Here is a 23,894-nt window from a genome sequence, read left to right on the forward strand (position 1 = left end):
GGTAAACAAGACTTCCTTTAGATTTAAGTGATGTACGCATCAGATGGGTATTTAGAAGTTGAGTTTTTAATCAATTTCAGTCTTATGAATATAAAAAAATATAAAAATTGATATATGTAGCTTGTCTGTGAGGGTTTACAATATTTAAAACAAATTGATCTATACCAAATGTTTATGAAATAATATTCATTACAGAAAGCACAAAATGAATAATTTGTCAGTTTGAACTGTATATGTATTTTAAAGTTTGTATCTTATGTGTTTTTACATCATTAGTTTCAAGTTTTATGTTCTCATGTTACTTAGGTGAACATTAAGCTTCTGTTCCATTGAGAATGTTCAAATGACTGAAGACTTATTCTGAAAGAAGACAAAGTTAAAATCACAAAACTTCAATACAACAATGAAAATCATTTTGATCCAGCTAACGCTGAGCTACCTGCTATGCTAACCAACTGACCTCAGTGCAGGCAAACAGACGTTACAGAGTACAGTTACAGTATTTGTGAATACATGTCTGTTTGCCTGCACTGACGTCAGTGTCTTGTGACACACAGCCACCCACTGCTAACATTAGCTTAATGTTATGTGATGTTTAAGGTGTTAATGTTTTTCATCATTTCTTCATTTTCACATGAAGCTCAGAATAACAGTAGAGATTCTGAATATTAATGTTTAATAATCATTTAACTCTCAGCGACTGTTTTTCAGCAAACTTCAGCAAACGTTTATTAGTAAGAGAAATGAGACATGACATCAGTAACAAGACAGGAACAATCACGATCCACATCATCCACACACAAAATGAGACTTTACTTTTTCTTATTTGTTAATGTTTTACCCAATGTACTCATCTTTGGAGTTAGTGTTTAATCAGTAGGTGAGTTAGTGTCTTTATTCTGACACATGGACGTTTAAGGTGATGTTAAGGTGAGGGACTGGAGGATCACACGCAGCTGAAGCAGCTGCAGAGAGAAAACTGTTCCACATAATTCATGTTCATTAAACCCTGTCAGCACAGCGTCTTGTCAGTCGTCAGGCTCAGGACACATTTTCATCAGTTTGTCACAAAACACACGAAGAGGCTCAGCTAACATTTGAATAAATACGTCAATAAATAAATATGTTAGAAAAGGTCTTTAGTACAAAAACTCTCTAACCCTGATAAATACACAGCATTATATTTATGCATAAGAATAAATTACACTAATGAGGGCACTGAATTTAAATATGTGCCCTTTCTGCGTTTCTGTTTCGCACTCGACCTCTTGGACTGAGGTCGGACTAAAGATGAAAGAAGTTGGGCCCGGATGTTTCACAATGTTAAACAAAGGGATTCAGACCATATCATGAACTTCACCCTCAGATATCTGCTGCTACAAATGTTCAGCATCAGTCCAGCTTTACCACTGTACATATCCCAGCATGCATTTCAACACCCTACAAAAGTGAGCAGTGACCACGCCCCTAAATCCACCAATATAAATAAATCTTATCAATAAATCAAAACAAATAAAAAACATATTTATAAATATCTATATAAATAGATGAATATATAAAAACAACACTTTCTTTATAAGCTTCAGCAGGTAGCCTGGTGATGTCATGGATGACATCATGACATTTGGTGGTGTTGTGATGATGGGAGGATCTGATTGGACCCCACAGCTGTCTGACCATCACTTCCTGTCTCTGGTCCATGTTCAGGTGTGTCAGCAGGTCACTACTCTGTCCTCCTCTCCCCTGCTACATGTTTGTTGTCCTGGAGACCAGCTGCTCAGAACCGATTGGAGGATGAAGGCGGGTCAGAGTTCATCCTTCGACCCGCCGATCACCAGACTGTGACTTGCCTCACGCTTCAGAAACTTCAGGAAGTCTTTGAGCTCTCGCCCCCCCTGAAAACAAAGAACAGGGACTCACTCTGTGCAGGGACTGAGCAGCTGTTTGAGATAAACTCTTTCACACCTGTTTACCTAAGCAGCTGCACCTTAATCACCTGTTAGACAGAACACACTGTGGACTGCACTCTTCCTGTATCAGAAAGTGTGCCTCAGGGCTCCATACTAGGACCACTGTTATTTACCATGTATAACCCTCTGAGATCATTTATCAGGTCATCAGGTCAGCTCATGAACTTCAGCACACAGGAGACACTTTGATCACCTTGGACTGGTGTGACATGCAGACATTATATCAACAGCAAACACATGACACCGGCGTGCTCGTAGTTTATATCACCTGGATATCGTGATGTAGTGTGTGACAGTGTGTTACCTCATATCTTATTGGACCCTCCTTCCTCCCCACTGGAGCGAAATAAATGGTGGGAAACCTGCAGAGGCAAAACAAACAGTTGACTACATGTTCACACCTCTCTTCATTTAAAGTAGTCCGAACACCTGAAGCTCACCCAAGGACGTCATAACCTAGTGGCACGTCGTTGTCAGCAGCATTCATCTTGGCAATGACCATGTTAGGATCAGAGTACAGCTGACGGGGGGGCAGAGAGAGACACAGAGGAACACACGTTAGAAAACAGGAAGAATGCTTCCGATTCTACAAACACACCGCAGTCAGTTTCCTCCATCAGCCACAGTGAAAATAGGGTCATTCATTGACCGCCTGAAGGGACGGAAAGCAGCAGGGCTGATGGGAAATGTTGTCCTACGGCCTCTTTATGTGCTACGTTCACCAGCTGCTAATGAAGAAGTGTGTGTGTGTGTGTGTGTACCATGTCAGCCAGCTCCCTGTACACCGGCTCCAGTTTCTTGCAGTGTGGACAGGACGGAGAGTAGAACTGGATCAGAACGTCTTTATCCGGATCATTGACCACCTCGTCAAACGTCTCTGCAACCACCACCTGCAAACACCACACACAGAGGTCAAAGGTCAGAGTTCAAGGACAGGAGGTCCTCCTGCAGACACCACACAGAGGTCAGTATTTAATTCAACATTACCATAAGAATACAATTTTTAGTATTCAAATTTATAACAATGTTAGCATTTATTTTAACGTTAGCATTATTAAAACTGGAATGTAATTTGACCTAAGTATATTAACATTAGCATTTATCTAAACGTAAGCATGTTAATATGACATTTATCTAAACGTTAGCATGTTAACATTAGCATTTATCTAAACTTTAGCATGTTAATATGACATTTATCTAAACGTTAGCATGTTAATATGACATTTATCTAAACGTTAGCATGTTAACATTAGCATTTATCTAAACGTTAGCATGTTAATATGACATTTATCTAAACGTAAGCATGTTAATATGACATTTATCTAAACGTAAGCATGCTAATATGACATTTATCTAAACGTAAGCATGCTAATATGACATTTATCTAAACGTTAGCATGTTAACATTAGCATTTATCTAAACGTTAGCATGTTAATATGACATTTATCTAAACGTTAGCATGTTAACATTAGCATTTATCTAAACGTTAGCATGTTAATATGACATTTATCTAAACGTTAGCATGCTAATATGACATTTATCTAAACGTTAGCATGTTAATATGACATTTATCTAAACGTTAGCATGTTAACATTAGCATTTATCTAAACGTTAGCATGTTAACATTAGCATTTATCTAAACGTTAGCATGTTAATATGACATTTATCTAAACGTTAGCATGTTAACATTAGCATTTATCTAAACGTTAGCATGTTAATATTACATTTATCTAAACGTTACCATGTTAACATTAGCATTTATCTAAACGTTACCATGTTAACATTAGCATTTATCTAAACGTTAGCATGTTAACATTAGCATTTATCTAAATGTTAGCATGTTTACATTAGCATTTATCTAAATGTTAGCATGTTTACATTAGCATTTAGTGGGCAGATGGCCGTGTATGGTCAGTTGAAGTCGTTCTTATGTCAGGAACAAGACTCTGCGAATCAACTGGACGGGGCTTAGAGCCTTGTTTTTGAGTTTGTGCATATTCTATCTTTTGTAATCTAGAACTCGAAAATAAAATATTAAAAAAAAAATGATTCTGTGACTCAGAAAAACATCATGGAGACAGAAACAGACAGCTAATAAAAGTGTAAAGGACCTCACTCCAGATGCTGTTCATGTGACCAAAACCATGTGACCTGACGTCATGTTCTCAGGCTCACCTGGACAGCAGCAGTGTTTCTCTCAGGTACAGGTTCAGACCGGATGTATCGTTTGAGCCGACCTGCCAAGTAATCATCGAGAAACCTCTCCAAGGACCGCCCATCCCTCCTGAAACACACACACACGCTCATTAATCTGATGTCAAGGTGTAATATCTGGAACCTGGTTGGCTCGACTAGTCTGATGTCATCCAGGTGACTATTCTAAATACTTAATGCTGTATGATGAGCGATACAAACTAACCCTAATTAGATTGGTTTGGTCTGGTTCAGCTTGGTTTGGACTGATCACCCTAGTCTACCACTATTATTGGCATTGTAACCATAATTATGTGTCTGTTGTTGTTGTAACAAGTTTGGTCTGGTTTAGCTTTGGTTTGGTCTGGTTTAGCTTTGGTTTGGCCTGGTTTAGCTTGGTTTGGTCTGGTTTAGCTTTGGTTTGGCCTGGTTTAGCTTGGTTTGGCCTGGTTTAGCTTGGATTGGCCTGGTTTAGCTTTGGTTTGGTCTGGTTTAGCTTTGGTTTGGCCTGGTTTAGCTTGGTTTGGTCTGGTTTAGCTTGGATTGGTCTGGTTTAGCTTGGTTTGGTCTGGTTTAGCTTGGATTGGCCTGGTTCAGCTTTGTTTGGTCTGGTTCAGCTTTGTTTGGCCTGGTTCAGCTTTGATTGGCCTGGTGTAGCTTGGTTTGGTCTGGTTTAGCTTGGATTGGTCTGGTTTAGCTTTGGTTTGGCCTGGTTTAGCTTTGGTTTGGCCTGGTTTAGCTTGGTTTGGTCTGGTTTAGCTTGGTTTGGCCTGGTTTAGCTTGGTTTGGCCTGGTTCGGCTCGGTTTGGTCTGGGTACGTACGTGAACTCCTCTCTCATGGTGTACTTGTGGCCCAGTTTGGTCCGGATGGTGACGAACGGCAGCTCTCCCCCGTCTGACGTCCCCAGACCGAAGTCTTCCTCTAACTCAGACAGGAAGTCCTTCTTATTGGCTACTGAGAACATAAGGCCCCGCCCACTGTATTTAGATGCCACCTTCATCACCCTGGAGAAGACACACAGATGGCGCAGTTTAACACAAACTTTTAGCAGGTAAAAGATTTTAGAGCCTGTTCATCAGTAAAAGTGTTTACCTGTCTGTAACGTTAGTTACCTGTATAGGAATGTTACCTGTGTGCTTTCTGTATACTACCATAAATTCTCAAATAGTGGGCGGGGCCTTTGCTTCCCTCAGCTGCAGAGGGTACCAGGCTTTTATAAGAAGCAGGCTCATGTTAGACACAGGCTGCTATTTCTAACCCCCTCTGTACACAAGGTCATCTTTAAGTATGAAGCATCATTGTTCTGTGATCCGCCCTGTTTGCGCTGTTTTTTCCAGTACCTGATTCTTTTCTGATCAACGTTAATCTGCATCATGATGTTGAAATGTCGGCAAAGGTAAGACCCGTTAATTAAAGTAAATCACTGCAGCAGGCGGAACAGAAAGCCTGGACTGGACGTCGTTTATCGCTAACTGCTCCGCTTACATTGCACCCACAGTGACTGAAACAGAACACCAACACTAAGGCGAGTAATCCACAACAACAAAATGTTGATTTGTTAAAAGTAACATGATAGCATGATCATTGGCTCATATTTGTAAATAAAAAGAATGATAACATTCATCACTCATAAATAGTTCAAAGGTTCATTTATAAATGATTTGATCTGACTTCAGCGTCATCATCTTCTACGCTGCAGTGTGCCGGGGCAGCAGGCTGAAGACACAGGACGCTAACAGACTCAGTGAGCTCATCAGGAAGGCGGGCTCTGTCCTGGGAGTGGAGCTAGAGTCTCTGGTGGAAGTGTCTGAGAGGAGGATGCTGAGGAAACTCCTCAGTATCAGGGACAACACGGCTCACCGCCTGCACGCCACACCGGAGTCCTACCAGAGCACCTTCAGCGGCAGACTGAGACCACCGAGGAGCAGCACAGAGTGCCACAGGAAGTCTGTTCTACCTGTGGCCATCAGACTGTATAACTCCTCCCCGTTCAGCAGGAGGAAACATGGAGCATGATGGGACTTTTATCTCCATGTGCACCTTCTGATATCATGTGCAATAACACCTTCAATATCAGGTTACATGATGTTCACCATGTGCAATAATACTTCTCTGGTCACATTTATTTTTGTATTCATGTTGATATTTATAGAATGCATAATCTTGTGCAATACTTCCGCCTATTAATGAGCACCATGTGCAGCATCAGGAGCAACATCATATCTTCTTAATACCTCATAATCTTGTGCAATAGAAGCTCTCACTTTGTAATAACTGTCAATACTACTGTCCCTTTAACTGCCACCATCACTTCCTGCCAACTTTTATAAGTGTTTTTCTGTCGGGCACGTCTCTTCAGCACTAACCCATACACTTTATATTTGATATTTTCACTTAGATTGAGTTGTTTTTTGCATTTCTCTAATCTCTACTGTATTTTTGGGGCTTTCTGGCACTAATTTCCTTCGGACTTATAAAGTTTGATCTTATCTTATTACCTGTATGTTACCTGTGTGCTACCTGTGTTCAGAATCAGAATCAGAACAAATGTTACCTGTTCCTCCAGTAGTTGGACCCTCGGGTGTTGTGATGGTAGTCGAGGTCGTAGTACGCCGTCAGCAGGTCTCGCACTCTCAGACGATCTCTGTTCTCCACAGTCATGTGAGGACACAGACCATAACTACAGACAGACAGGTAGAGAGACAGACAGGTAGTTCCTCTGATGTCCACCAGGTGGTGCTGTGATCTACGCTCTGAGGTAGGTAGTGAACGAGGAGTCTTACATGTGATCTCTGATGAAGCGTCTCAGAGAGCCGATGGTCAGATAATCTTTGAAAACAACGACGCTGTCCTCAAATTTATTCGCCAGTCTGGGAGGTCTGAACAGCAACACGCACCTGTGACACACACACACACACACACACACACACACACATATAGAGGCCCATAAGTGATGATTTATATTATATTTGTAAAAGTCTGTATTTTATTTTTATTATTACACCTTTAAGAGATGCAACGTAACATCGCGTCATGTAAACATATGTTACGTATAAAGTTACATGACTTGATGTAACGTTACACAGACTAGCATTACACAAAGTAACGTACCCTAAAGTAGGGCAATCGTACCAAAACACATCGTAGAACAGTGTGAGGTGGGAATGCAATATGGCAGCGAACATGTTGGTGTCCTGACAGTCTTAAAGGTGTAGTAGAGTTACCTGTGTAACACATTAACTGTAACAGCTGTGACTCACTCAGAGTGAACCCCGTACTTCTCCCCCAGCTCCAGCTCAGCACCGTGAGCAAACCTGAACTGTTCTCTCAGCAGACCTGCAGCTTGCAGGAACTCTGACAGGTGAGAGCTGTCTGCACCTGAAAACACACCTGAGACACAGATATAATCACACACACGCATACACACACACACACACACACACACACACACACACTGTATTTTAGAATCAGAATTTAGAGTAAGCTAACATCCCATACTGTAAGCTAACGTCACGTAATGTAAGCTAACATATGTTCAGTAAGCTAACATATGCACATGCATGCATAATCTTGTGTAATACTTCTGCCTATTTATTTGCACCATGTGCAGCATCAGGAGCAACATCATATCTTCTTAATAAATCATAATCTTGTGCAATAGAAGCTCTCACTTTGTAATAACCGTCAATTCCCAAATTTCCCTCCTGGCGATCAATAAAGGATTATCTTATCTTAATTCTACTGCCACCATCACTTCCCGCCTACTTTTCAAACTACTTTAATATTGTTTTTCCGTTAGGCGCCGTCTGTTTTGCATTAACCCATACACTACACCAGCTCTCTGGCATTTCCTTCAGGATTAATAAAGTTTCATCTTATCGTATCTTACATACAGTAGGCTAACATATGTTCAATAAGCTAACATCCGTACAGTAAGCTAACATACTCCTGTTGTAACATGTAAAGTCATGTGACAGTGTGAGATCATGTGACAGTGTGGTACCGATGATGCTGGCATCGTAGTGGTCGATGAAGGTCTGCAGGTCTTCTTCAGTCTGCAGGTGAACCGAGTCTGGACCCGTCTGCTTCTTCATGTAGTGAGTGATCCCATCTATGCGCGCACACACACACACACACAGGACGCACGAGTTTGCTTACTAAACCTGACAAGGGTACAGAGCTCTGATTGGTTGTTCGTTTTACCTGCAGTGCGAGGGCCGTCATAGGGGGCGGAGTCTCTTCCATTCCTGAAGACCTTCAGAGTGGGATAACCTGACACCCCGAAACGCCCACAGGTCTCTGAGTGAGCCGTACAGTCCACCTGAGACAGGTGAGAGACGGGCAGGTGAGACAGGTTAGAGACAGACAAGTGAGAGATGTGAAAGAGATCAGAGAGACAAGTGAGTAATTAAAAGTTTCAGTCATCAAATACTAGGTGAGACAGGTTAGAGACAGACAGGTGAGACAGGTAACAGACAGACAAGCGAGACAGGTGTTACAGAGAGGTGAGACAGGTTACAGAGAGACAAGCGAGACAGGTGTTACAGAGAGGTGAGACAGGATACAGAGAGACAAGCGAGACAGGTGTTACAGAGAGGTGAGACAGGTTACAGAGAGACAAGCGAGACAGGTGTTACAGAGAGGTGAGACAGGTTACAGAGAGACAAGCGAGACAGGTGTTACAGAGAGGTGAGACAGGATACAGAGAGACAAGCGAGACAGGTGTTACAGAGAGGTGAGACAGGTGTTACAGAGAGGTGAAACAGGTTACAGAGACAAGTGAGACAGGTGTTACAGAGAGGTGAGACAGGTTATAGAGAGACAAGCGAGACAGGTGTTACAGAGAGGTGAGACAGGTTACAGAGAGACAAGCGAGACAGGTGTTACAGAGAGGTGAGACAGGTTATAGAGAGACAAGCGAGACAGGTGTTACAGAGAGGTGAGACAGGTTACAGAGAGACAAGTGAGACAGGTGTTACAGAGAGGTGAAACAGGTGTTACAGAGAGGTGAAACAGGTTACAGAGACAAGTGAGACAGGTGTTACAGAGAGGTGAGACAGGTTATAGAGAGACAAGCGAGACAGGTGTTACAGAGAGGTGAAACAGGTTATAGAGAGACAAGTGAGACAGGTGTTACAGAGAGGTGGACCACCATGTTGACAGGTGCTCGAGTATCAGAATCAGCTTTATTGGCCAGGTATGTACACAAGGAAAGTTATAGAAATGTAGAAGTAAAAAAAAAAATCACAATATATATAATTAATGATGATGACGTCACCTTTGCCAGCTGCACGGTTCCCTTCAGTCGCGTCGCTGCTTTCTCAAACTCCGGAGCTAACTTCTTACAGTGACCACACCTGAGAGGAGGAGGGGTAGGAGAGGAGGGAGAAGAGGAAGGAGCGAGGAAGCAAAGATGGGAAGGTGAAATTAAGTATAGAAGGAAGGAATCCAGGAAGAAAACAAAGAGGAGTGAAGGACGGGCTCATAGGAAGAACGAAGGACGGAGAGGAAGGAAGGAAATATATCCCCCTGAATTACCTACAATTAACTAGCTATTATTTGTTTGAATTCTGAGCTAGCTATGCTAACGCAGACGTCCCAGGTCCGTTACCATGGAGCGTAGAATTTCACCAGCATGGTCTCGTGCTCCGTTGCCAGGTAGTCGAAGTCTGCGTCCCCGAGCTCGAGCACGTCTCTGCGAGAGGGCTTCGCGGCGGGAAAACAAGACAACAGGCCGAACGTGACTGCGGGAAGAAGGCGGACAGCGGCCGCCATGATGGAGAAAAACACTTAATGATTTTAGATGTTAACAATAAGAGAAATGATGGAAACTGTGACGGTTACAGACCGAGAACCTCTGCTCAGTACTCAGGTAAAGGTTGTCGAATGAAGTGTCGCTTCCGGTGATTGTTTCCAAAATAAAATTTCTATCTGTAACGGAAGTTGAGTATTTCAGTGTCCAACAATGAAAAGTTCTACATCTCTAAATGTAAGTCAGTAAAATTAATTTCCTCTTCTGTAACTGAGACGTTCACTGACCCAATTTTATTTCATATGCGACATATTGTGCTTTTATTGTGAAGGCAGGACTACTGTAGTCGGTACTTACCTGTCTAGCTTGACTATCTCTAGTCGCCCTACAGCTGTCAAATGAAAGGCGGGCTGTAAAGAGAAAATACCGGAAACCTGCTCTATGATTGGTCCAGCGTGGTTAGAGGTGACGTGCTGTAGCCGTCTCATTGGCTCAAAAACCTGTCAATCAAAAAGCTCTTTTTATATATTTATTAAACTTCTTTACTGTGATTTATTAAGGTAACGTTTAATTAATATATATATTATTATTTATTTAAAGCTGTAAAAATAAAAAATAAAAAACCTCGATGGGCAACGTCATGAGGTCAAGGAAAGGTGTGAGGAGAATTCAAAAGGAGTAAGGAAACAACAAACGCGATGCTCTATATACAGCGCCCCCTTCTGCAGCTGCCTGCCATTTCAACTGCCCCCGTGAAATTTCAGCGCTTTGCATTGTGGGATACAGTAGGCAAGGCAGACTGGTCCGATGCATACTGGAGATTTCTCCGAATCAGTACGACATCCAGGCATACTGCATAGTATGCAATGTAGTATGCAGTGCATACTACATTTAGGCCACATCAGTATGTACTGCTAGCATAGTATGGCATAGTATGGCATTTCAACACAGCTCTCGACTGCACTTACACTGCGCGGATGTTGATGATGTCCCGTGGTTCTGCCGTTTATCTCTGGCCCGGTGCTTTCTCCCCGTGTTGTTTCATGCAGTCATATTAAGGTGTAGAACAGGTGATGAATGTGACGTCATTAAGATGTTGAGTGTGTGAAGCAGCACGACCGTCAGGATGAGGCAGCTTTTAGCAGCATCGGTGTGAGCACCTGAGAACACCTGAAGTGTTCATGTCTCTGAACATGACTTCGAACCTCTGCAGCCTGTTCAGGAATTACTAAATAAATCATTTTATGAATGTTTTTAAATCACTGACTGTTTATGTTTTCTTTTACCTTCTTTGTATTAATGTTACTGTCGTCTCCTCTGGTTCCGTCTCACGGAGAGCACGTAATGTGTGAAGCACACAAGCCTGCACACTAACACACTCCACTGTCACAGATGATTATTGATTTATTTATCATATGACATATTACAGTAGAGACGCAAATACAGGTTGATTGATTAATCGATTGCAGTCAGGAATTAAATAAGTTACCAAAGGTGAAGTGAATGTTGTCATATTTAGAATATTTCTCGCCTCCTCGTGTATTGATCCACATGAATCATACGAGTGATAATTTAATCCAGTCAGGTCGGCATTTAAATCTAAATCTATCTTCTGTCATGTTGATGCGTGTTTCATCTTTAAATGTTGACACCGCAAGGAATTGTGGGTTGTTATTTTCTCCTCTCCTCTGGTAAAGGATGGTCCAGTGTTTCCTAAAGGAGATAGTGAAGGAAGCAGTGAAGCGTTTCTTCATGGCTGACACTGAAACACTTCCAGGTCGTTTCACTCCGTTAGCAACCTTCCTCACCAAAAAGCACTATGCGGCCACAGCCCTGCTCTCTGTGAGCTCTGAGAGGTCAAAGGTGAAGCATCCAGAAGAGGTGCTGAACATCACGTCTCATTAACGTCTGCTGGTGTAAAAAAGGTGACTGAAGGTGGATTGATCATTTTTAAAGCCGTCTGACATATTAAAGATTATTGAATGAAATAATAAAGTCTCTTCATCTTATTGAACCTTTTTAAATCTTTCTTTACGATAAAATGAAAACATGCAGATTCTCCCTCCGGCCACAGGGGGAGATGTTCTCAGAGTACTGAACATTTTCTATATTTTATTTTAAGTGTTATTTGGGTTGTTTTTATTTATGGATGACTGACACATTCATCCCTTTTCATGATTATGAGATCATTTTTAATATCGTAAATAAAGAAACTAGAGACCAAAGTTCTCGTGAAGTAAAACTTAAACTTCAAACAAAAATAACAAAGAACACAAAAACGTTTTATTGAAGCATTTTTTTCCATTCGTTTTCAAACATTTTCTACTAAACCTTCACATCCTTCGACACATCCTACACTGACACCTTTATAAGGCAGCTAGGAGTCATGGGAGTGATCAGCTGGTCTAACCCCAGTGCATCATGGGAACTTTGAACCTTCACTCTCAGTTTCACAGCTGGAGAAAGACATGTAAATACTGATTTATTAGTCTTCAGTCTCCTGAACAAACAAACAAAGTGTGTGCTCCTGGTTCTTACTGGTTCTGCCGCTCAGCAGGTGGAACGTGTAGAACTGGAACTAAAATGAGACAAAATGGTGTCAATAATAAACAAAAAGGAAAAATAAAGAGAAAAAATGAAAAGCAGCTTCTTCCGTCTGGTTTGTTTCAGTGTTTCCTTCTCCAGGTTTCATTGGTGACCTCACTGTGACTCCGCCCCCAACAAACCACAGTGGGCGGAGTCTCACAAGGTCAGAGCAATAAAAATAAATATTAAATAGAAAAACAGGCAGATTCAGGTTAATCTAGAACCTACTGTGACACAGATCCTGGGTGAATTCAAGAGAACATCCTGGGGAACTCAAAGAGTTCCACTGTGAAATCTTCATTGTTACTGTTTGCTTCAAACTTCTGACGCCAGAGGGAACAACGGAACAGTCTGAAGAACTCTGAGAACATGGAGAACTTTGTCACTTCTCAAACAGGAAATGTTATTCCCATCAGAACATTCTGAAATCTATCACAGGTCGTCGTTTCTCTGGAGTCCCTCAGCTGACGTGCTAAATTCTCTAACAGGAAGTGCTGTTCCTCAGAGCGCCCTCTGATGGACATTATCACAGTCTTTGTGTACAAACGGCAGGTTCGATCCCTCAGCAGCAGCAGCTCAGTACCTTAAGTCCTCTCTGAGTCAGCTGCAGACTCGTCTGTGATTGGCCACACATTCAGTCCAGGGTTACTTCCTGCGTAGTGATTGGTTGGCCCTCTAAGGAACAGAGTGTAGTCTTTTGGACGTGAAAAAGGTTCATCAGGTGTCTGAAACGACGGCTCACCTGGAGGAAACAGACAAGTCATCATCTCTCAACATTGTATTCATTTGTTTTATTTGGGCATTGACCACAGACTGTATAAATAATGGACGTAGTCTCAGTGACGTCACCCACTGGTTTCTGAAGCAGCCGTTTGAAGCCCGAATTGCGCCGCCACTGGGAGTCGCCATATTGGAAATGCCAGAGACGGCTAATCCAGAGACGGGCAAAGAGGTGGAGCGCGACAGAGCTACAGCCTATGGCTGAGCTCTATGGGCTCTATGAAGCTAGGCTATATGCTCCTCAGCGTAGCTAGCGGTTATTAGCCATAGACTGTATAAATCATGAATGAGCTGGTTTGACTTTGCCAGGAGGAGATTCTGTCGGTGACTGACTGCAGGTGTTATCAGACCAAAGAAGTAGCGGACTCGCGAGAGTGGCGAGCCGACACGTAACAGGAAACATAAAATAACCGATCTTCTTATCACTGCAGTCCGCTGTAATCTCTCCGGGGAAAAGCCGACAACTCCTGCCTCCTGTTTACTGGCCGACGATTAAATAAATAAACACTGAACAGGCTAACAAACAAGAGAGATTATTTGTTCTCTAAAGTCTCCAACAACACAAACAGGTGAAGTTAAGCTCAGTGTCTGTGTGTCTGTGTTGACGTCTAGCAGACAGCCAGCAGGATCCACCCGTCAATCAAGTGACCACGCCCCTATGATTTAATGTTATTTCTTGTTTTCTGGAGCCTCAAGTGGCCATACGAGGAACTGCAGTTTTTTGCACTTCCGCATTGGCTTCATTTTTCAACACCGGAGGTTGCCGCTTGGCATTGACAGAGCGAGAGACAGTGGAAGGTGTCTGAAACAGGGGACGTGTGATTTAACTGCTGAGCTAAACCGATGCCCCAACATTATTCACAGAGGGACTGAGGCTCCGCCCCCTCTTACCTGTTGGGCAGTCTTGTTTCCCAGTTGGGCAGAGACTTGTCTGAAAGTTTTCTGATTGGCTCCTCTCTGCTGACAGGCGGTCAGGATGGTGCGGTCTGCCTCACTGAAACCAACAAAATTGTCACAAATGTGAAAGTTGAACTTTTATTGAAAGAAAGTCAAAATCTTTCACTTTTCTCTGATTCATTTGCTGTGCAAAAAAAACTATTTCAATTGCTCCATCAGACTTTTTCAAATATAATAAGATGTGCAATAACTTTGTCAGAACAATAACAATAAAGTTCAATCAGTGCTTAAAGGAAAACGTGTTTCTGCTGCATACATTTTGCAGCGGCCGCCCTGAAACAGTGACAGGAGTCACAGGACGTCAATCACACGTGAAGTCATGGCAACCAAATAACCAACAGTGGGACCGGTTTCCTCCTCACAGTGTTCATGAGTGTATTACCTCACATGACCAATTGTATTTATGGTAGTATAGCACTATCGGACCATGCTCCCATTTCATTGTTCGATCCCCCTCTAGATGGCGCCTACAAACAAACTGGCTTCAACACCCACATTTTATTGAATTCCTTGAAGGTAATATTGACCAGTGTTTTCAGATCAATGTAGATCAGACAAGTGCAGATGGAAAAGATTTAAAGCCTACATTAGGGGTATGATGATAAGCTATACAAGCTACAAATCAAAGACACACGATGAAGAGTTCGTTCATCTTGAGACTCAGATTAAAACTGTGGAGCTGGAAACAGAAAAACATAAGGAACAGCTTTTGTTGAGAACCAAGTACAACGAGCTCAACACCAACAAAATTGCCGCAAATCTTTGGTTGAGGCAATCTTACTCCGACCACCAATCTTACTCCGACCAGGGGGACAAGGCCGGCAACCTCCTCGCTTGGAGAATCAAGACAATGCAAGCAGACAGAACCATAAACTCCATTAAATTAGACAAAGGAAACAAAACTGTAGATCCAAGTGAAACAAACGTACCCTTTAGAACTTTTTACCAAAACCTTTGTAGATCAGAATCTCCAGACAACCCGATGCTACAGTCCGAATTCTTAGACCAATGAGTTATCCCAACAATGACGGACCAGGACAGAGAGGGACTGGATGAAAGCCTGACTGTTGAAGAATTATTAGAAGCTGCGCGCAGCACGAGTAGTGAAAGACCCCAGGACCAGACGGGGTGCCAGGAGAAATGTATAAATTGAAGAGTCATTGAAGTCTGGAATCCTTCCTCCATCCTTACGGTCAGCACGTATAACCTTGGTCCCAAAGCCTGGCAAACACCCCACAGAGAGGGGATCCTGTCGCCCCCTTTCATGTGTTGTGACACAAAAAGTTCCTTGTAAGGCGTTGGCAAAGAGACTTTGAAGTATGTCCCCACTCTAATTTCCAATGATCAAACTGGCTTCGTCTTAGGGCGTCAAGCATTTCATACCCGCTGACTGTTGAATATTCTGTAAAGATATCACAGTCCCGTCGTTGATGCTGAAAAAGCCTTCGACAGGATTGAGTGGAAATACCTGATGGAGGTTTTGGCAAGATTTGGGATGGGTGAAAAAATCTCAAATGTGTGAAGCTACTAGATTCAAACCCAACAGCCGAGTTCTTAACAAACCAGATCTCTCATCCTTTAACCTGCACAGAGGCACACGGCCGGGCTGCCCCCCCCACCTCTCTTGTTTCTGTTTGTCAGTGGACCACTTGTCTTGGCTATTCGGCAGCATCCAATGATATCAGGTGTGATACCTGGAGAATCAGAACATACTATCTCACTGTTTGCAGATGATATTATTATATACCTGTCCAATTGAACAAGATCCATACCGACTCTACTCAACCTTATCAAATCCTGTGGGGCATTCTGTGGATAAGAAAGGCTAAGCCCAGAGACAGACAGTCCTGTTCCAGCTTCTAATGAGGGTTGACATACCTGTCCCCATTAACTATGACTCCACAGTTCAGTCTGTAACTGAAGCGCTGGATAGATGGATGCACATGCCCATTTCCATGATAGGCCGTATTAGTATCTAAAAGTGACTCTGTTTCAGTCTACTCCCCTCCCTCTCTCACGATCTGTCTTTTCCAAACTCAGGAAAATGTTCTCTGGTTTCATCTGGAACAACAGGCGTCCAAGCGTTCCCTATTGTACCTGCCCTATGAACGAGGGGGGCTTCAGATGCCTAACCTACAGTGGTACTACTGGGCTGCGCAGCTGCGTGCAGCTATGTTTTACTTCTCTCACGGTGAACCTCCTGCATGGCTAGCTATTGAACGCATCACAACATTGGATCTCCCTCTTCGGTCCGATCTTTACTCTGCCAACCTTAAAAGCAAACTAAAAACCCATTCGTCCAAAATACGCCTTTAGTTTGGCATGAAGCCCACGCTCATATAGTGTGCCCAAACTTTCCCCAACATGGGGTAATGATAACTTTGCCCCTGCAGGGCTGATGGTGGATTTAGACAAGAACAATATCTGATCTGTACATAGATCTGTCCTTTGATCAGCTGCTTCACAAACAAATCTCCAGAAACCTTTCTTTAACCACCTTCAGCTGCTCAGCCGCACACTTTGGAGAAGCCAGCCATATCAGTCATAGAAAAGACACACTGGTCTTTATGGACAGGTGAGGTCAGTGAATTATGAGGTGTTGAGATCTGAATCAGAGGATAATTCATATGCGAGACTCAGTGCTTGGAAAGATGATCTACAAGGAGATACTACTGAGGATGAATGGGAAGATGCCTGTTTAAAAGTACAAACACAAACTATTAATACAGCACTGAAGATGATACAATATAAATGGTTACTCAGAACCAGACACCTGTAGAACCTCATCAGTATAACCCAACATCCCTGATGACATGGGGACTCGTGTACACTGCATGTGGAGACGCTTTGGAACGAGGGGATTAGATTGATATGAGAAGTGGCTGTGTGGAGGTTCCTTCTGAGGCTCTGTACACTGAGTGTTTACCCTTCCCACTTCAGCCCAGGTCATAAAGCATCTTCCTTAATCAATATGTCGCTGCGTCAGGCTAGAAGAGTGATAGCACTGAGGTGGGAAAGCATGAGGTCCCACACCTGCAATGTGTCTGACAGACGTGGCGAGTCAGGGAAATGAGATAAGTGGGACACTTCCTGGAAAGTGATCAGGCCCCTGTATTATTTAAAATGGATTCTACCTCGTGTGTTTTCTTATGAAGATGTGAGCATATGCAGCTTTTGATGTATATATACTGCATGTATGAAAGTCACTTTGTTGTGTATCTTATTTCTTTGTGCCATGCATGTCCGTGTTGGGCTGGGGGGATGTTTGTGTCCGTAACTGTTTATATTGTTAAAAAACATGAACGGACGGATGAATGAATGTTTTTGTTCTGACCGTGTCCAGACGTCTTTCTCTCCTCTGAACATCATCGAGAGTTTTGTGGCAGACGCCGCTTGCTCTGACTCCTCCTCTTCCTCTCTGTCACTTCCTGTTTCGCTCTCTTCAGACGTCTGACGTTCACCTCTCTTCCTGTTTGTGTCTGGGGGATTCTCGGAAATGTAGTCTATCTCTGTGATGTCAGAGCTGGTTGCTATGGGTGACGTCTGAGCATGAAGCTGTCGGAAAAACTCCCAGAATTCCTCCTGCAGGTCGGGGTGGTGTCTGAGGAGCTCTGAGATCTGAGGGAGGAAGAGAGTTTATTCTTCTTCTGTGGTCTGAATTTGAAAACACACTTACCAGATATCTTAGATCATTTCTGGTCTACCTTATCAATATCCTCAGGTGGGGGGGTGGGGCTTCCCTGCAGCACTGAAACCACCTGCTGGTAAAGGGAGGAGCCTTCTCCCAGGCTCCACCCCAGCTGCCGTAAAAACTGACGACCGCGTTCAAACAGCTGTTGCTCGGCCAGCTGACAGAGAAACACCACAGAAGAAGAGTAAATGTGATGTCAGAGTGATGTTGCAATGACGTCAGAGTGATGTCACTCACCAGGTGACAGCCGCGGGCCTGTCCCGGGCTCAGGAAGGCAGCAAAGTCTCGTAGCAGCTGAGGCCAGGGCTGCAGCACACTGCTCAGAGAGTCATACAGGAGCTCTGGGGCCCCCAGGGGCCCCGCCCCCGAGAACCGATCCAGAACCTGCAGCAGCTGGTCAGAGAGGCCCGGACACACCTGCACCGCATCACATACCTGTGACGAAACAAGAAGTCTGTATGATGTTTTATGAGGAAGGTGTGAAGAGAGAGTAATAAAGACGGGAGGTCTCACTCTGAGGAGATAATCCTGAGCAAATGCCTCGTCCTCTGACAGCAGCTTCTCCTGCACACACACACACACACACACACACACACACACACACACACACACACACACACACACACACGTGTTCTGAATCTGACGACATCACACCTGTTTTTATAAAGATCAGCATTTCATTGTTCTTGCTATTAAATCTTCATCACTCACCTGCTCATCTGACCGTCCTTCTTCCTCTTCTGGAATCAATTTTACTTGCTGTTCACACGCTGACTCCGCCTCCTCCTGGTTGTCCAGCTCACTGTCGGGGGAGACACTTCCTGTAGAGCTGGGGGAGGATTCAGACAGAGCCAGTAGAACCTCACTCTCCTCCTCCTCCTCCTCCTCCTCTTCGATCGTCCTGATGACATCGTCGCCCTCCTGGACCTCCACCAGAGAGAAGGTGGAGTGTCCAGGAGGGGGAGGGGTTACAGCTACTTCAGAGCTCCTCCCCCTCAGGCTGGTGAGGGTCAAATAGTGGCGTCTGATTCGCTCTCTGGTCGCCATGGAGACAGCAGTGTTGATGATGTCAGCGGGGGGGTCAGTCCTGGACAAGAAGAGGCTTCCGAGGAGGACATGAGGAGAGGGGGAGGAGTCCGCCTGTCTGTCAGGGAGGGAGGAGGTGTCCGCCTGTCTATCAGGGAGGGAGGAGGAGTCCTCCTGTCTGTCAGGGAGGGAGGAGGAGTCCTCCTGTCTGTCAGGGAGGGAGGAGGAGTCCACCTGTCTGTCAGGGAGGGAGGAGGAGTCAGGGGGAGGGTGCAGCAGCAGGAAGCCGATGCGTCTGAAGTCCAGGTGTTTGGGGAGTCGGGGGGGGTATCTGGTCCCGGGGGTGAAGCTGTAGGTGTGGGAGGCGGAGCGGAGGAAGGTCAGGTGACTGTGACGGGCTCCACCTGACCTGCAGGGGGGAGGGGCCTCAGGGGCGGAGACAGACGGGCTGTTATACTGTTTGATGCTGGGATAGATGACAGGAAGACTCCTCTGTGGGGGGGACAGGAAGCACTTCAAAATAAAACACCGCCCTCCACAGAATGTAAATAAGGCTGTAAGCAGCAGTCAGCTGTTAAAAGTTAAACACAATTCTGATTCATGTCTTCTTTGTTTGTTTGCATCATCGTGTTCTGTAAACATTAAAGTGATTTTTCTGGCTGATGATGAAACATATCTACAGTCCTGTCATCAGACCATACTGCCCTCCTCTAGAGGAAGGCTTTTATTGTGGAAGCAGAGATGTGTTGCTGTCTGTAGCTGTGTCCCAGTCCAGGGGCGGCGGGTCGAAGGCTGTCCCAATTCAAAGGCTCCTTCAAATGCGTCCTCCGTTTCCCGGGCCGCGAAGGATCCATGAGGTGCATCCTTCGCGGCCCGACGTATCTGTAACCAAGATGCATTGTGCGCCAATTCAAACGAAATGGCGGACTGTTACTCGGCCGAGGAATACACTGCAAATGTAAACGTTTTTGGAGCTAGTGTTACACATGTTTAAGAAAATGAAAGGGCCCTTGAAACAAATTATCTTTAAAACAATTGGTTAACACACTTGACGTTAGTTATGCTAGCTAGTTAGCCTGCTAGCTACCTGTTGCTTGGCGACAGGAGCGGCGTTTGGTGACGCAAGGGTAGACCAGACCGTCTCATTTCAGTTCGGCTTTAACGTCTAGGCCATGAATGAAACTGTGGAACGCCTCCTTTGAAGGCTGCAGCCTCTGGATTGGGACACAGCTCGTGTGAACAGTGACAGTCTGACTCACCAGCAGCCACAGAGGAAGCACACTCTCCTCTCTCTCCACAGGGGGGCGCTGCTCTGCCTCACCTACACCTCGACACGCCACCAGCATGGGCCACACCACCCTCTGATACCTGAAGGCCTGAGACACAGAGAGACCAGTCCAGACCGGCACAGACGAACACAGAGCAGCACAGATCAGTCCAGACCGGCACAGACGAACACAGAGCAGCACAGATCAGTCCAGACCGGCACAGACGAACACAGAGCAGCACAGATCAGTCCAGACCGGCACAGACGAACACAGAGCAGCACAGATCAGTCCAGACCGGCACAGACGAACACAGAGCAGCACAGATCAGTCCAGACCGGCACAGACGAACACAGAGCAGCACAGATCAGTGAAAGCGTTACCTTGACAATGTTGTCGGGGAAACCAGGTCTGCAGCACTGCAGGATCCTTCGCCTCACCTGGACCAGAGTCTTCCTCAGCAGGAAGTGAGACACCAGCCGGGCAGGGTCACATGACCCCTCCATGTTCCTGAGGCCCAACACCAGCAGGCTGAGGACACACATGATTACTCTATGTGTGACTGTGTGTTGTACAGTGTGTGTGTGTGTGTGTGTGTGCGCACGTACCAGTCTTCGGATGCAGTGAAGGCAGCCGTCCTGCGGGGGCAGTAGAGAGCAGGGTCCAGGCTGGCAGAGGGCAGCAGCTCTGGGTGGAGGAAGACGGAGCGCGTGGCGAAGAGCCAGGCCAGCTCAGCTGGCATGATGGGGAAACACCGCACTGCACACACACGCACACACACACACACAATATTTACGATGTTACAGTTTCATGTATCAGATGCTTTTGTCCAAAGCGACGTATATCTGAGAGTTAATACAACACAAGCAACGATCGAGACAGGAGGGGGCGGAGTCAGGAAGAGCCAACAAACAGCTTAAGGTGCGACCGGCATTTAAAAAAATTATAATAATAATCATCATCATGGAAATCCTAGTCAGCATAAACTACATCCTCGATGACATCATCATCAGTAGCATCAATATCATTAAGGTCAGAGGTCACAAAGAGCTGGGTCTCTAGCTTCTTCTGAAAGGTGAAAGGGACTCTGCGGACCCAGAGGAGTTTGGTAGCTCGCGCTGCTGCATTCTGGATCCTCTGCAGAGGTTTGAATGTGCAGGAAGGCCTGCCAGGAGGGAGTTGCAGTAATCATTGCGTGATATCACGAGCGCCTGTACCAGCAGGTGTGTTGCATACTCTGACAGGTAGGGTCTGATCTTCCTGATTTTGCACAGGGCAAAACGACATGACCGAGCAATCGAGGCCACGTGAACCTTAAAGGTTAGCTGGTCTTTAATCATGACGCCCAGGTTCCAGGCAGACTCAGTGGGTATGAGTTCAGTTTGTCCGAGCTGGATGTTGATCTGTGGTGGCATAGAGGGACTGGCTGGGATGACGAGGAGCTCAGTCTTGGATAGGTTGAGCTGAAGGTGGCGTTCTTTCATCCATTTAGAGATATCGGCAAGGCATGACGAGATACGTGCTGGGACTGTAGTGTCGTCTGGTGGGAATGACAGGAAGAGCTGGGTATCATCCGCATAGCAATGGTATGAGAAACCATGGGAGCCAATGATTGCAGCAGGTGAAGTGGTATATCCTGAAGAGAGAAGGGGACCGAGCACTGACCCTTGAGGCACCTCTGTGGATAAGCTCTGGGGTTTGATCACTTCTCCTTTCCAAGATACTCTAACAGATCTCCCTGAGAGGTCGGACATGAACCAGAGGAGGGCAGATCCTGAGATACCAAGCTCAGAGAGAGCAGAGAGGAGGAGTTGGTGGTTCACTGTTTCAAAGAGAGCTGACAGATCTAGCAGCAATAGAGCTGAGGACTGTCCAGCAGCTTTAGCCAGACGCAGTGATTCTGTTACCGACATAGTTCTTGGACAGGAAGTTAGTGACTTGATTAGAGACTGTGCGTTCAAGTATTTTTGACAGGAAGTGTAGAAGTGAAACTGGTCTGTAGTTTTCAACCTGGTTTAGGTTGAGGGTGGGTTTTTTGAGCAGTGGGGAGACCTGAGCCTGCTTGAATGCAGTGGGGAACACACCTGTTTAATGTAAGACATTTATATAATGTGCTCATATAACACTTAAGCAACAGGTGAAATCATTAATGAGTCACTCACACAGACTGTATAAATAATGGACGTAGTCTCAGTGACGTCACCCATTGGTTTCTGAAGCAGCGTCTTGAAGCCTGAATTGCGCCGCCGCTGAGGGTCGCCATATTGGAAATGCCAGAGACGGCTAATCCAGAGACGGGCAAAGAGGCGGAGCGCGACCGAGCTACAGCCTGTGGCAGAGCTCTATGGGCGGGCCGCATGAATCAGCCAGCTACGGCTATGAAGCTAGGCTATATGCTCCTCAGCGTAGCTAGCGGTTATTATCCATAGACTGTATAAATCATGAATGAGCTGGTTTGACTTTGCCAGGAGGAGATTCTGTCGGTGACTGACTGCAGGTGTTTAGTTATCAGACTAAAGAAGCAGCGGACTCGCTGCTCAGTCGCTCGGTGAGAGAGCGGCGAGCCGACACGTAACGGGAAACGTAAAAGAACCGATCATGTTTGTTTCTGCTGTAATGTTATTTCTTGTTTTCTGGAGCCTCAAGTGGCCACTCGAGGAACTGCAGTTTTTTGCACTTCTGCATTGGCTTCATTTTTTAACACCGGAGGTATCCGCTTGATCACTCACTGGCCGCCCCAGTTAGCTTAAAGCTACACGTTAGCCCTGAATGTGCAGATATTAGAGACGATTAGATGTTAAAATACACTCCACGACACCAGGTGGCAGTATGCACCTTTAAACCTGTATTTTCTCCTCACACCTCCCATGATGTCTTGCTGCAGGCATACTCACTGTGTCCGCGGGCGTCAGGTGGGCGGGGCTGCAGCTGGTAGCTGATGGGAGCCTGTCTCAGCTCTTCCAGCAGCTGCAGTGCCCCCTGCAGGTTGGAGGCTCTGAAAACGCTGCAGAAAGAAGGACGAGCTGAGGACATGAGCAGCTCAGCCCTCTGAGCCAACAGCTCCAACTCACACTGAGAGAGAGACAGGCAGAGAGAGACAGGCAGAGAGAGAGGGAGAGAGACAGGCAAAGAGAGAGGGAGAGAGAGAGACAGGCAGAGAGAGAGGGAGAGAGAGAGACAGGCAGAGAGAGAGGGAGAGAGAGAGACAGAGACAGGCAGAGAGAGAGAGAGAGAGAGAGAGAGAGACAGAGACAGGCAGAGAGGGAGGGAGAGACAGAGACAGGCAGAGAGAGAGGGAGAGAGAGAGAGACAGAGAGAGAGAGAGAGAGAGAGAGAGAGACAGAGAGAGAGAGAGAGAGAGACAGGCAGAGAGAGAGAGAGAGACAGAGACAGGCAGAGAGACAGACAGAGAGAGAGAGAGAGAGAGAGAGAGACAGAGACAGGCAGAGAGAGAGGGAGAGAGAGAGAGACAGAGAGAGAGAGAGAGACAGAGAGAGAGAGAGAGAGAGAGACAGGCAGAGAGAGAGAGAGAGAGACAGGCAGAGAGAGAGAGAGAGAGAGAGATATGAATCAAACAGGAAGTGTTAGTAAAGGAGGATCTTTCACTGTCTAACCCCCAGACTGTATTCTGTCATTATAGTTAGTTCTTATCTGCTGATTTATGTCCAAGTGT

General features: G+C 45.2%; 2 protein-coding genes across 4 annotated transcripts in view; both read right to left on the minus strand.

The window, feature by feature from the left end:
- Positions 1 to 709: 709 nt before the first annotated feature.
- Positions 710 to 10,036, minus strand: LOC138608648 (protein disulfide-isomerase A3-like). Its single transcript, XM_069681214.1, has 13 exons — positions 9,776 to 10,036; positions 9,443 to 9,521; positions 8,368 to 8,485; positions 8,168 to 8,275; positions 7,425 to 7,554; positions 6,948 to 7,061; positions 6,719 to 6,844; positions 4,986 to 5,168; positions 4,146 to 4,254; positions 2,732 to 2,860; positions 2,411 to 2,490; positions 2,275 to 2,332; positions 710 to 1,895 (listed from the first exon to the last, which is right to left on the minus strand). Exons 1-13 carry the CDS (start codon positions 9,937 to 9,939, stop codon positions 1,806 to 1,808), a joined length of 1,488 nt encoding a protein of 495 aa, XP_069537315.1. The 5' UTR covers positions 9,940 to 10,036; the 3' UTR covers positions 710 to 1,805.
- Positions 10,037 to 12,185: 2,149 nt separating this feature from the next.
- The window catches only part of gon4la (gon-4 like a), a 24,046-nt gene continuing 12,337 nt past the window's right edge, over positions 12,186 to 23,894 (minus strand). For 2 of the 3 annotated variants that reach the window (XM_069681813.1, XM_069681812.1), the window contains exons 16-25: positions 23,116 to 23,293; positions 20,830 to 20,980; positions 20,605 to 20,752; positions 20,216 to 20,332; positions 18,642 to 19,448; positions 18,168 to 18,494; positions 17,944 to 18,087; positions 17,574 to 17,857; positions 14,174 to 14,276; positions 12,186 to 13,244 (exon numbers count right to left, since the gene is read on the minus strand). In XM_069681813.1, coding sequence (XP_069537914.1) covers positions 13,137 to 13,244; positions 14,174 to 14,276; positions 17,574 to 17,857; positions 17,944 to 18,087; positions 18,168 to 18,494; positions 18,642 to 19,448; positions 20,216 to 20,332; positions 20,605 to 20,752; positions 20,830 to 20,980; positions 23,116 to 23,293 — 2,367 coding nt within the window. In that variant the 3' untranslated portion in view covers positions 12,186 to 13,136. The remainder of the gene's footprint in view (positions 13,245 to 14,173; positions 14,277 to 17,573; positions 17,858 to 17,943; positions 18,088 to 18,167; positions 18,495 to 18,641; positions 19,449 to 20,215; positions 20,333 to 20,604; positions 20,753 to 20,829; positions 20,981 to 23,115; positions 23,294 to 23,894) is intronic. The other variant, XM_069681814.1, reaches the window with a different exon arrangement.

This window comes from Semicossyphus pulcher, unplaced genomic scaffold, assembly GCF_022749685.1.
Source record: "Semicossyphus pulcher isolate SPU_LCO1_2020_fin unplaced genomic scaffold, fSemPul1.0.p SCAF_5, whole genome shotgun sequence".
Taxonomy (NCBI): domain Eukaryota; kingdom Metazoa; phylum Chordata; class Actinopteri; order Labriformes; family Labridae; genus Semicossyphus; species Semicossyphus pulcher.

Coding starts and splice junctions, on each gene's coding strand:
- LOC138608648 (XM_069681214.1), bottom strand. CDS start 9,939: ATGGCGGCCGCTGTCCGCCTTCTTCCCGCAGTCACGTTCGGCCTGTTG. Junction 4,255..4,985: donor ACCATGAGAGAGGAGTTCAC/GTACGTACCCAG, acceptor TGTGTGTTTCAG/GAGGGATGGGCGGTCCTTGG. Junction 1,896..2,274: donor AGGGTCCAATAAGATATGAG/GTAACACACTGT, acceptor CTTTGTTTTCAG/GGGGGGCGAGAGCTCAAAGA.